This window comes from Periplaneta americana, chromosome 11, assembly GCF_040183065.1.
Source record: "Periplaneta americana isolate PAMFEO1 chromosome 11, P.americana_PAMFEO1_priV1, whole genome shotgun sequence".
In the NCBI taxonomy this organism is placed as follows: domain Eukaryota; kingdom Metazoa; phylum Arthropoda; class Insecta; order Blattodea; family Blattidae; genus Periplaneta; species Periplaneta americana.
The window spans coordinates 174347591-174360897 of NC_091127.1; the positions used below are offsets into that span (position 1 = coordinate 174347591).

Genomic DNA, 13307 nt, shown 5'->3' on the forward strand with positions numbered 1-13307 from the left:
AAAACGAGATGACAAATTGAATTTATTTGAATATTATTTACAATTAACGCCAATTATTATAGTAATAGTAATGCTAATCTCACGCTAGTTGTCTTTCGATTGCATATCTGAGAATAATCGATACTTGCGCTTTCATATTGCTACAATGGTATTTTCTGATTGGTGGAACACCTGAACTTTAATGAATAGGTATACTTTAATGAGGTCCATTAAAGGGCTGCTACCAGGTGTATAATTACTACATTTCGGCATGGTTGAGCATAAAATACATTATGCTCTTGTACATTGCTGTATTATACCAGTAATAACCAGGGACTTTATTTTGTGAAAATAAAACCTGTGTAAAGCAATGCAGCATAAACAGCATTTCTATGTAATTCTTATTTTCATCTAAGAATCAGCAGTTTCGAAAGTGTCCTGGCTTTTGAATAGCCCGATATAATGAAATATTATGTTTGTATGTTAGGTTTATAATGTCTAGTTTTATAAGCTTGGCTACAATATTTTGCCTGGGTGCATGTAATATTTAACGTAAATAACAGCAGCTATTCTCTGTAATTGAAAAGTGTGATTGCAAAACTAGCTTAGTCCATTTGGTCATTTTTGTGGTTTATAAATATATATGATTATGTTTGAGACCTCATATTTTAGGCTTGTTTTCTTCAAAAACAACGCCATTTCTTTTCTAAAAAATTATGTCATTATGTATGTCACCTGAAAACTCGTTCATTCCATAGATCAGTGGATAAAAAAATTCGCCCATTCCTTTCTTAAACATGGACTTAACGCATTTTGGCGTCACACTCTTTAATTGTGGTGGTGGTGTTGTTTTCTAATGCCGACTTTTGACAATAAAGTCATTTGACCTCTTGCACTCCAATATTTTTCAAAGATATTGTCATGGTCAGCCACTGATGGACAGATTTTGAGGTGTTCCGAATCCATTTCTTGGTTTGAGTTGCACAAAGGACAGTTAGGGGACTGATATATTCCAGTTCTATGCAGATGCTTGGCCAAACAGTCATGCCTGTTGCCAATCTAAATGCAGCTACAGATGATCTCAATTGTGGTGTTTAAAATGGTGTACTAGGTGTATTTGCCTTGAAGAGAGAAGTACTTTTTTTTTCTCCGTTCTACACATTTTAAGTTTTAATACAAATTAATTGATTGAAATCCTGTCTACCAAATTGTGCATTGTGTTCTCAAAGAGAAGAAATGGATATGAATCATTTAGCACGTTGTGAAGTACTTCAGAAAAATACAAGTCTTACATCTAAATACTGGGAAGTAAGAGAGAAAATGGCTTGATTGTTAAATCAAGAATATTAGAAACTTACCTACAAATTAAAAAGAAATTGCATGTACGAGGTCTGTCTAAAAAGTATCCGACCTTTAGCCAGAAAAAATATTTCAAATACCTGACGGGGTTGGGACCCTAATCCCCTTCAAAGTAGGCCCCTTGTGCTTGCACACACTTAGCCCACCGATCCTTCCACTGCCGGAAACACCTCTGGAAGTCTTCTTTTGGAATGGTGTTCAGCTCCGTCGTCGCATTCCGCATTATCTCTTCTCTACTCTCAAAATGGGATCCTTTCAGTGGTGTCTTCAATTTTGGAAACAACCAGAAGTCGCAAGGAGCCAGGTCTGGAGAGTAGGGAGGTTGGTGAACGGTTGTAATTCCATGTTTGGCCAAGAAAGTGTGTATCAATTGGGATGAATGTGTGGGGGCGTTGTCGTGATGCAAGTGCCAGTTGTTCGCCGTCCACATGTCTGGTCTTTTGCGCCGAACTGCATCACGGAGTCGCCAGAGAACATCGTGATAGTACTCCTTTGTCACCATTTGTCCTTCCGGTGCGTATTCGTGATGCACAATTCCACGGACATCAAAGAAAACAGTCAGCATCACCTTGATTTTGCTTCACACCTGCCGCGCTTTCTTCGGCCTTGGAGACTCGGGATGCTTCCATTGCGACGACTGTCTTTTTGTTCCTGGGTCGTACCCGTACACCCATGACTCATCTCCAGTTATCACGGTGTTCAGAAACCCAGGATCAGTGTTGGCGGTGTCCAGAAGGTCCTGTGCAACGTCACGACGGAGGTCCTTTTGTTCCGGGGACAACAACTTGGGCAAGAATTTCGCAGCCACTTGGTTCATGTTCAAATCATCACGCAAAATTGCATGTGCAGAATCTTTACTCACTCCAACCTCTTCGGCAATCTCCCGCACGGTCAAACGACGATCTGCCATCACCAAATTTCGCACCCTCTCACCAACAGCTGCACTCCGAGCAGTTTGGGGCCTGCCACAACGCTGCTCACTCTCCGCTGATGTGCGGCCATCTTTGAATCGGTTGAACCACTCCTTAATTTGTGTTACACCCATCGCATCTTCCCCAAACACCTGCTGAATCTTACGAATTGTTTGACTTTGAGAATCACCAAGCTTTTGACAAAATTTGATGCAGTATCTTTGCTCAATTCGTTCAGTCATCTTGCGAGAAAACTAAATCCGACAAACACCTAGAACAGCACCTTACTTGGCGACCACCAGCCAGTGACTGGCACAAGCGAATGCGGTGAAAAAATTCAAGCATGCGCATTACAGTTCCTCCTTCCACCATGCACAGTGGCGCCGCCTTAGAATCACAACTTTACGCGGGAAAAATTAAGGTCGGATACTTTTTAGACAGGCCTCGTATTCTTCACATATTGAACTTCGTTTTACCTGTACACTTAACTTTTTTTATTTTGTAGTGAATTGGGAATGTTAATATTGAAAACTTGCATAGAATTCCTTTGTACTGAATATCTTATTAGGCAAGTATTTTATAATAATAATAATAATAATAATAATAATGATAATAATAATAATAATAATAATAATAATAATAATGGCTTTATTTAACCTGGCAGAGTTAAGGCCGTAAGGCCTTCTCTTACACTCAACCAGGATTAAAACTTGCTTACACAGTTGAACATAAAACTGGATCGGAATTAAGTAATTACATACTAATACAATTTAGGTACATAATGAGATCAAAAGAGGTAATTACATAAAATTTACCTCATAAAATAAAAATAAACATAGTAGAATACATATTAATGTTGTTAGAATCAAATACGAATCACATAAAAACAGAAGCCGATAAATCAATAAGAAAAAATGTACACAGTAAAAATAAAAATAAACACATTAGTATACATATTTGTATTAATTACAATTAAGTAGGATTCACATAATTAAACCAGAAACCAACAATTGAATAAAATGTACACAAAAAATGATTAATAATTAAAAAAACAACACAGTGGGATACATATTGGCGTTCAGTGATAAATAAACACGATTTAGATAATAAAAATAAGAAACAAAAAAAAAAAAAATAAATGCAGTGGAACACATTCCATTAAATATTTGCAACGCATTAGATCTGGCACCTCATCATAAGATATTTTTCTAATTTATATTTAAAGGAAATTAAAAGTTCGGCAGCCCTTGGCTTCTGGTGGCAGAGAATTCCAGTGACAAGAAGTAGCAACAGTGAAAGATGAAGAATAAAGAGATGATATGTGGAGTGGTATTTCTAGCATGTTATAATATTGTGACCGAGTATTTAAGTTATGATACCGAGAAAGACTGTGGAATCGGACAGATAAGTAGGAGGGAGTAGAGGTGTGCAAAATTCGGTATAAGAGAGAAAGGGAATATAACTTTCTCCTCTCATTTAACCTGAGCCACAATAATTTATCGAAAGAAGGTGAAATGTGATCGTAGTAGCGGACATTACAAATGAAACGAACACACGCATTATGAACACGTTGCAGTTTCTGGGATAAATCCACCCTGAGATCACTGAATAAAGCGTCACAATAATCGAAATGAGGCATAATAACTGTACAAGCGTCTGCTTTAATTTAGCTGGATAGTGGTACAATTTTTTTAATGAGTGAAGAGTGGAAAATACTTTCTTGCACGTGTGTTTGATATGTTTATAGAGAGTTGTTTGAGTGTTTAAATGTCCTGTTACAGCATCAGAGTACTCCAGCAGTGGTTCTGAAGAGGGCGAAAGCAGTAGTTGTTCTGATTGGGAGAGTGAGGAAGATGTAGATGAAGGACCAGAGGAAGCTGGTGCCACCTCTGTGCAGCCTGCTACCTCCTCCTCATCTGAAAAATATGAAAACAAGGTATATTGAAAAATGTTCTAAGAAAAAGTGTGTTTGTATATAAGTATAAACTTAACAAAACAGAATTGAGATGAAAATTTAGTTCTTTCATTGGGTTTTATTGAATATTCTTCCAGTTTTTCACTGATCTATGGAAAATGATAAGAAACAGGAAAAAAAAAAAACTTTGAAGTTTCAGCATAGAATGTGGGGTACAGTTTACAATTTGTGTTTTGGGAATAGACATCTCTCCTATTGAAGTTTTATCTTTTAACGATTTGTGATCACATGAGGGGAGGAAAGCTGCATAATAAATCAGGTGAAAGTAAAGGGAAGAGAGATGTGAATTTTTGGAGCTAGAGAAATTTTGTCTCCTGGTCTATTGAGTGAATGCTCAAAATGTAGAAGGGAGAAGGTATTCACATAGAAGAGAAGAAGCCTTTTACTTATATTGTGGCGTTGTCTTGGCAATAATATGCCATCAGAGAAGGAATTCAGCATATTAGTGGTGGCCCCCCCCCCCAAAAATACCTGGAATTTGAAATACACTTTCTGGTAGCTGTAAAAAAATTAGGAGTGGGTCCAGCATTGCCTTAGATCTATTTTATTGAGCAGTATTCCTTCTCTGCAGATGATCTGACTGCTTAATGTGAGGGTGAAAATGGTCAACAGTGGCAATTTACTAATAAAGAAAACGTACCTCTAGCCGTGTTAAATAGGAATCTATTACTCTTGTGCTGTTGATTTCACTACTTTATACTCCATAGGTTCGCATGTGGAGCGTGCCAGTTTTGTCTGCTACTGTCAGAATTAAACTTATATCCATTGCCTGTTTTGATTTTAGAACATAAAGTTGTTTATTGCTAGAAACTTCCCTTGTTAAAGGATTGCCACAAGGATAGAGTGTTATAATAGTACATTATGCAATGAGCCTATAATGATAGTAATTAAGAAGCGAGTATGGATGTTTATGAAACTCGCTTGCTCTTGTTTCATAATTTTCATACGAGCTTCTTAATTACCATTATAGGCGAGTTTCATACGACTTTTTATGCTCGACCATATTTCTAACTTGAAATTACCGGTATTCAGATGTATACATTTTATTTGTATCTGACAAGATCGGAAGTGACATTGTTCTAGGTCGTGAATTGTGAGATGTGCGCAGACGCGAAAGTATTGATTTTTTCCAAGGAACAATAATGTCATTGACCTTGATGTAATCCCGTTAAACTTGATAATATTATAATATTATAACCTTGATTATAGAATTCGACATTGAAAAACGAGATGACAAATTGAATTTATTTGAATATTATTTACAATTAACGCTAATTATTATAGTAACAGAACATAACCTTCTGCGACAGTATTGGATTTCCAGCCTCTGTGACTTTTCGCTAATTCTCTTTCGATTGCATATCCGAGAATAATCTATACTTGCGGTTTTATAACGGTACAAAGCTGACTTGTCATTGGCTGAACACATGTAAGCTGAGTTATCATTGGCTGAAGACCTGTACTTTAATGAGTAGGTGTGCTTTAATGACATGCATTAAAGGACTGCTACCAGGTGTATAATTAGTACATTTCGGCATGGTCGAGCATAAAAATTTATATTTGATGAATGTAAAATGTTTCATTTATGAACCAAAATATGAGGTTTGCAATTTTTTTTAAATTATACCCCTGATCACATAATTATATAATAGATTGCTTAGCCTTATAGGCTTTGATGGCAACAACTCTTTTATTAATTCCACTATGCTGCCATCTAGCTACTGAATAAGAAGTCACGTTGTAACTCTTATTTGAATTGCATGGAGCAAATGTACTCCCATCTAGTGGTTGTTTTCAATCGACTGTGGCGTTTTATCTTCCACATGTTACCGTTTTTAACATGGGGCTGGGCAATCTGTTGTATGTGTGATCAGGGATTCTCTTCAATCTTCAGTCACTTTTAAATAAAACATATTAATAGTTAAATCCATGAATATGATTTTTCAAAATTGAAACGGACTCCTTAATAGTGATAATGACCAATCTAAGGAGGAGTGCTTTATAGAAATTAGAAAAAATTTTTGGAATGGTTCCCTGTGCTCCAACCATCATCCCGTTACTGTCAAATTGTCTAGATTGTACTTTAGTTTATAATAATCGAACTGCAATAGTTAAGTCAATCTGTGGTAGGAATTACACTATTAAGAAAAATGTACTAGGAAATTTTCATACACATTTTGCTCCTTCGTTATGTCCAGTGAAAACAGACATGATTGAAGTGCGTGTAATTGATCTTGCTGAAGTTAGATGGGCAGAATATAAGGAATAAGAAAAGGCAGAGTGGAAGAAATTTAATAATAAATTATAACAATTAATGACCTAATGACTTGTAAAATGGGGAGACTGCAATGTATACTAATTGGGAAGTGCCGTCTCACCAAAAAGATATTGCTTAATGACAAATATATTCATTCATATAATGAAGTTTACACGCAAAAAGTGAGATATTTTGATGCTCATTTAACATAGTATTAATTTAGATAGGCAGATTTACGAAAATTGTTTTGAAATCTTGTTCCCCCTCCCTATCATAAACGTCTAACACTAATCATAGGAATTTAGTAAAACAGTGATGGTAGCAGACATTTTTGTTCAATGTGTTTTTGGTTTCATTGATATTGAAAATGTGTTTTGTGATGTCTTATTGAAACATACAGATTTGCTTGGTTTTCTGTGAAACCACTTGTTAGAAAAAATGTAAAATGGATAATGCGTAAGTATATGCTATTGACAATATATTCAGTGGATAATGCGTAAGTATATGCAATTGACAATATATTTATGAGCTGAAGATTAAGTTCTCTGTGTTCATAGCATTGTATTTATTAGTTGTCATGAGGTTGCAGTATTATTATTGTTAAAATAGAGTGTCAAAGTAGTATCTGTGTACAGTATGTTTATAGTAATTACTTTTATATGTTATTATTTTATGTTTATGATAGATTTTTAAAAGTGGAACTATTTTGCTCAGTTTTATGATGGACCAGCAGAAGCATCGTCATCTAAACCAGCGCCAGCAGCTACTTACATGTCAGATAGTAGTGATGGGCAATCTGAAAAGTGTCCCATTTGTCTGCGAAACTTTACTACACAAGAAGTTGGTACGCCTGAAGCATGTGACCATAGTTTCTGTGTTGATTGCCTGCAAGAATGGTCAAAGGTATGTATTGAGGACTGACAGGATAATCTAATCTTTGTTTAAAGTAGGCCTATTTTATTCGTAGCATATTTATTTGTTTATTTCATATCTAACTTAAATCAAATGATCTAGCAAAGAGAAATATTCCCATGAAATAACATTCTAGAAGAATTTGGAATGAAAATTTCTTGTAAAAAATTCTATGTTGACCTTCATAGGTTAAGTACCAATAAGGTCCAGAATTGTAGTTTTAAGATAAAATATTAGAACAAATGAACTCTTTCGGTTACCTGCTTTGCAGTTTGTTGTATGAAGGGGAAAAAATATTCGAGGAAAAATTACAAAATTTTCTGAGACAATAGGGATGTTAAGTCAAGTTTTTTAAAATATCAAAATAAGTTTATTTTCTCATTTATGTAAGAGACAATCTCGTCTTTCCTCCGAAAATTTCGACTATAAACTTGATGAATTCCAACAGTTCATAGATACAACCAAAGAAATTCTTCTGAAGAAAATCAGAAATGAATCCATCTTGAAATTTGATAAATCACTGCTTATGTCAACATTATTGTATGGATCTGAAATATTGACATTTAAAACGCACTACTTACAAAGTTCAAAGTTAGAAGATGGAAGGACATGAAACAGGTTAATTTATGATATTAAAATTTGTACAGGCTTAATTCTAGATTTGTATAATATAAAAATGACAATGTTACTATAAATCTAGTCTGAAAATGCTAATACGTGTTGAGTTGTAATTAGCAGGCTTTGTATGAAGATATTTGAATTTAAATTGTAACATTATAAATCTCTAAAATCATACTTCAGGAAGTAGGAGGAAGAACCTGCCTGAGGATCTTGCATAGTGATGGCAATGACAGTGACAAGCATCAACGGCAATGATATCATAATAACAGTACTCTACTATTGCTAAAATTTCATATTTGAGATGTTAACCACTCTTCCTCTCTACTTCTTCAAAAGAACAACTTTAAGCATGAAATTTTTACATCCAATGAACATTGTGTGCCAATTGCAGTAATCATGTATACTGTTTGCTAAATAGACATTTTTTTTATTTCAGAATGTTAATACTTGCCCAGTTGACCGACAGATGTTTAGCTTAATCCTTGTTCGTCGTTGTCTAGAAGGAAAAGTTATAAGAAGAATACCTGTTGAGCCACCAAGAAGGCAAGATGAGGAAGAAGTTCAGGAGGATCCAACATACTGTGAAGTTAGTATAGATTTGAGTTTGTGTAATTTATATTTTTACTAGTATTTCGTATTTGTTAGGAATTCATAAGAAGCCATACCGTACCAGAGTTTGAAAGAAAGGTGGGAGTAACCTTAGGATTTATCCAGAAAGAAATTATTAAATTTTGTTTATTGATACCTTATATCAGTTATCAATCTTCTTAATGTATCCAGCTGTTTGCTGACAACATAAAGTCCACTGTAGTCTATTCAGTAGTTTTTCACGAGAAATGGGGGGTATTTTGATCGGTGTTCATTATAGATGCCTGTTGCTAGTAGCCAGAGGTGGGGTGTAGCCAATATATACTGCAGGGCTGTGTCTTCTGCAACTGGTACTGATGATTTTAATTTGCTTCTTTTGTGGTTTATGGATGGACAGTATAGAAGAATGTGTTCCTGATCTTCATCATGATTATTACACCACAGACAAGTAGGATTATCAGAAATGTGAAATCGGTGTAGGTACAATTGAGTGACAATGTGACCTGTTCTGGCTCTTGTTAAAAATGTTTGAACATGTCTGGGCAAGTTTTTGTATATTTCCAGGTCATTTGGTTTCTTTTGTACAGACTGTAAAATTTTTCCTTTGTCAGAAGAGAACCAATTGTGTTGATACCGTATATGAAAGAACTGAAAAGGTTTTTAATTTTAACCTTTTGAGTCATTGTTAAAGATGGATGATATAGAACAATCCCATCTGATCGCAGGTGACTTTAACAGTAAACATCACATATGGAATAATGGACCTTCAAATCAAAGATTTAACAATAAAACATCAGCATACTAAAATGAAGCTGCACGGCTGTAAAATACAACAGTTAAGTGTAATATTTTAAATTTAGAATACTTATTAATTGTTCAAGGGAATGACAAACTCACTGTAAAAAGTTGTTGTTGTTTTCTAATGCCAGGCGTTTGACCATAAAGTCATTTGACCTCTTGCACTCCAATATTTTTCAAAGATATTATCATGACCAGCCACTGAAGCACAGATTTTGAGGTGTTCCGAATCCATTTTTTGGTTTGAGTTGCACAATGGGCAGTTAGGGGACTGATATATTCCAATTCTATGCAGGTGTTTGGCCAAACAATCATGGCCTGTTGCCAATCTAAATGCAGCTACAGACGATTTTCGTGGTAAATCGGGAATTATCTGTGGATTTTTATGCAGAGAGTTCCATTTTTTCCCTTGGGATTGTGTTATTAAATTTTGTTTGTTGACGTCTAAGTATGTAGATTTAATAAATCTTTTCACAGAGTAATACGTAGATTTAGTAACAGGTCTGTAAGTAGCAGTGCTGCCCTTCTTTGCTAAAGCATCCACATTCTCATTTCCCAGGATTCCACAATGGGATGGTATCTATTGGAATACAATTCTTTTATTGAGTGATATTAATTGAGAGAGCATTTTAGTTATTTCTGCTGTTTGAGATGAAGGTGTGTGTTTAGAGACTATTGATAGAATAGCTGCTTTGCAGTCTGACAATATAACTGTAAAAAGTAGTTTGTACCTAATAATTTTGATGTTTAAACGAATAAATTGAACCAATTAATTTAATGTTACTTGCATCATTGTCATTGTCTTTTCTTGCATATAGTATATGTAGGCCTCCACTTTATGGTGATTTAGTTTAAGACCATTCACATTTACGACAAAGGTTTCATATATTTCTATTTAAATATTGTATGTATATATTCTCAGACTGATGGTGTAAAAATATATTCTTTATATATGATACACGTAAATCACTTCATGATTTAAGACGGTGCTTATTCCATTGGATCCTGGCCAACTAGTCACTCATAACGAGTGCACCTCAGCACATGTGTGGACTTCAGTCCTACGTTCATAGACATCTATGACGTAGTGCAGAGGGCGGCCACTAGAGGGAACCCAAGAGGTGGAACTTAAACTGAGACGATTCTGTCCGGCGCCGGGATGGGTATCCGGTGTGGCTTAGTGGATAAAGCATCAGCACGTAGAGCTGAAAACCCGGGTTCAAATCCCGGCGCCAGAGAGAATTTTTCTCCTTTCCATTACTCTTTCATCGTTTAATTTCTGTGCTTTTCCTTGATCACCAAATTATTGGACCAATAATTTCTCGCAACACTTTGTTTTCGAAAACTATTAATTTATGTTCAGCTGTTTTGTGAGGGTCCGTGTTTCCACATCATAAAGTAGGACTGGCTGTATGATCATCTTGTAGCATCGAACCTTGGTAGATGCTATAGAATTTTTGATGAAAGGATAGACTAGAGTGCATAGAAACACTTATTTGCAGTTGCCAGTATTATTTCCACATCCATCAGGTTCTGATCTGATACTGTATGATCCACTTCTTCATCTCTTCGGCTGACAGTTAAGGAGTATTTTTGGTGATCTATATTCTTCCATTCTTTGAATGTGTCCGTACCAATTTTGTTTTTGTTCTTCTGTCCGGTGGACTAGATTGTAAGTATTTAATTGGCATCTTATATCTTCGTTTCTCTGGTGATCTAACGTTGAATAACCTACCACACTTCTGAGAAATTTCATCTCACTGCTTTCCAGTTTTCTTTTAGCATTTCTGTTTAAAGTCCAGTTCTCGCACCCATAAGTCAAAAGTGGAATGGCTAAAGTTTTGTAGAATTTTATCTGTGTTTCTTTTAAAGTTTTATATTTGAGTGAATGGTAAATTGTTCCACACATTCTCTGAAACATGTTTATTTTTTGGTCTACGAGTACCGGGTCTTTCCCGGGGGTAAAAGGCGGCCAGAGCATGGGGCTCTACCTCCAAGCCCTCCAAGTGCCTTCATGGCATGTTACGGGGATACCTGTACCCTTTACCTTTTTTGTCTTCCTTTATGTATGAGATATTACAACCTAAATAATTAAAGGATGATACTTGTTCTTTTGCTTCATCGTTAATTATAATTTTACACCTTAAATAATCTACTCCTAAATATGCCATTGATTTAGATTTAATGTTAGAAATTTTAAGATTTTAGGTCATCATGCAGTTTTGAAGACAATGCACTGCAATTTGTAATTCTAGATTCATTTTCCGGGCTGAGAGGCCGTGGTCTATTGGTTGGTTTTATACTAGACGTTTCGTCTGCAACTGCGGCAGAAATCTTCAGTGGAGTGGTAACGTCTGGTATAAAACCAACCAATAGACCACGGCCTCTCAGCCCGGAAAATGAATCTAGATCTATAGACTCCGGCCGTGAAAGCCTACACTTCAAGATTAATTTGTAATTCGTCTTTTGATTCGGATATGAACAGCTGATTGTCCGCAAATAATAAAGTATTTAAAACCATATTATTTATGTGAAGTCTATGTGTAAAATCTCATTGCCATTCTTCAACAGCTGAATCAAATATATATATAGTATGTTAAAAAGGGCTGGTGATAATGGGCGGCCTTGTTTCAAGCTTTGATTAATTTGAGCTTTTTTTTTTTTACTAGTTGCAATCTTAATATCTGTTAACATTTCTGTATTTTTGTATAAACTTTGTATTATTTAAATTAAATAATAGGCGTATCCTTTACTATAACTTACATTATTTCCCATAATTTATTATAGTAGTTAGTTACCTAATGAACAGCTTCTGGTAGGTATTACTGGTATTTACAGTTTATAACCTCTTTTTGTATAAATTAATAAAATTCATGGTCATTGAATATAGTGTATGAGCTATTCCATCTCAGATTGACCGAAATATAGAGAAAATTGACCTTACAATTTCTAAATACAATAGAACTTTTTTTGTACGTAGAGAACTGTGATACAATGCTTTGTGCAAAGTTTGAGGCATCAGAACTTCATAGTGTTTAAATTAAAAATATTAAAATTTATCGTATTTTCATAAAATGTGCAACTTTAAACTGTTGTAGCTCCGAAACCCTTTCACCCAATGATCAAAACCATGGTTTATTTTGATGCTGAGAAATTAAAGTTTTTATTGACATATAAACAGATTTTCTTACTTTTTATAGAAATGGAGAAATTGAGATTTTTCCTCATTAAGATGCCTTTGCCAAGGAAAAAATATTTTAAAAATATATAGTTAGATTCCGCATTGAAAGTACAAATAAACACATATTTTTTACTGATGGCACGTTGATAAGAAAGCATTGAAAATATCAAATAAAGAAAATAAATAGTACGCGCGTGAACTAACCAGCTGACTGTGAGGCGGGAGCTAGCCGAGGTAAGCAAGGCCAGGAGACATAAACACAGGAGTAAAATGACGCCCAACGCTCGCTTATCTTCAGCTCTCGGCCAGTGCGTGCGGTACTGTGCCATTCAAGTCTAGGCATGTGAAAATAATCTATTTAATACCCTCGAAACTTATTGCAAACAATGCCGAAGTCCCTCTTAATAATGCAAGGTTTTTTCTCAATATTTTTTTACATTTTTACAAATTAGCAAAAAGCCTAAAAGTAAGTAAAATCAGATTATCTGTCTCTGTGTAAAATAAAAATAATGATTACTTCTTAACATAACCTACCAAATGTTAGCTTCAAAATAAGCTCTCGTTCAATGTTCTGCAGTAAATGGTTGCAGAGTTCTGAGCGCTGAAAGAGGCTTGTTTTTCTAAAATACGCTAAATTTGTTGCTCAATAGGACGAAAACCGTTTGACTTTCGATAGTATATTTTTGAAAATGCACTGTCCTCAGCACCTTGTATAAGTAGGGAAAA

General features: G+C 35.1%; 1 protein-coding gene across 6 annotated transcripts in view; it reads left to right on the forward strand.

Moving 5' to 3' along the window:
• LOC138709613 (serine/arginine repetitive matrix protein 2) overlaps nt 1-13307 on the forward strand; it is a 328612-nt gene that overhangs the window by 23405 nt on the left and 291900 nt on the right. For all 6 annotated transcript variants that reach the window (XR_011334979.1, XR_011334980.1, XR_011334978.1 and 3 more), the window contains exons 5-7: nt 4031-4185; nt 7196-7384; nt 8451-8600. Coding sequence is in view for 2 of the 6 variants with exons in the window: in XM_069840511.1 (XP_069696612.1) it covers nt 4031-4185; nt 7196-7384; nt 8451-8600 (494 nt within the window). In the remaining 4 variants the exon portion in view is untranslated. The remainder of the gene's footprint in view (nt 1-4030; nt 4186-7195; nt 7385-8450; nt 8601-13307) is intronic.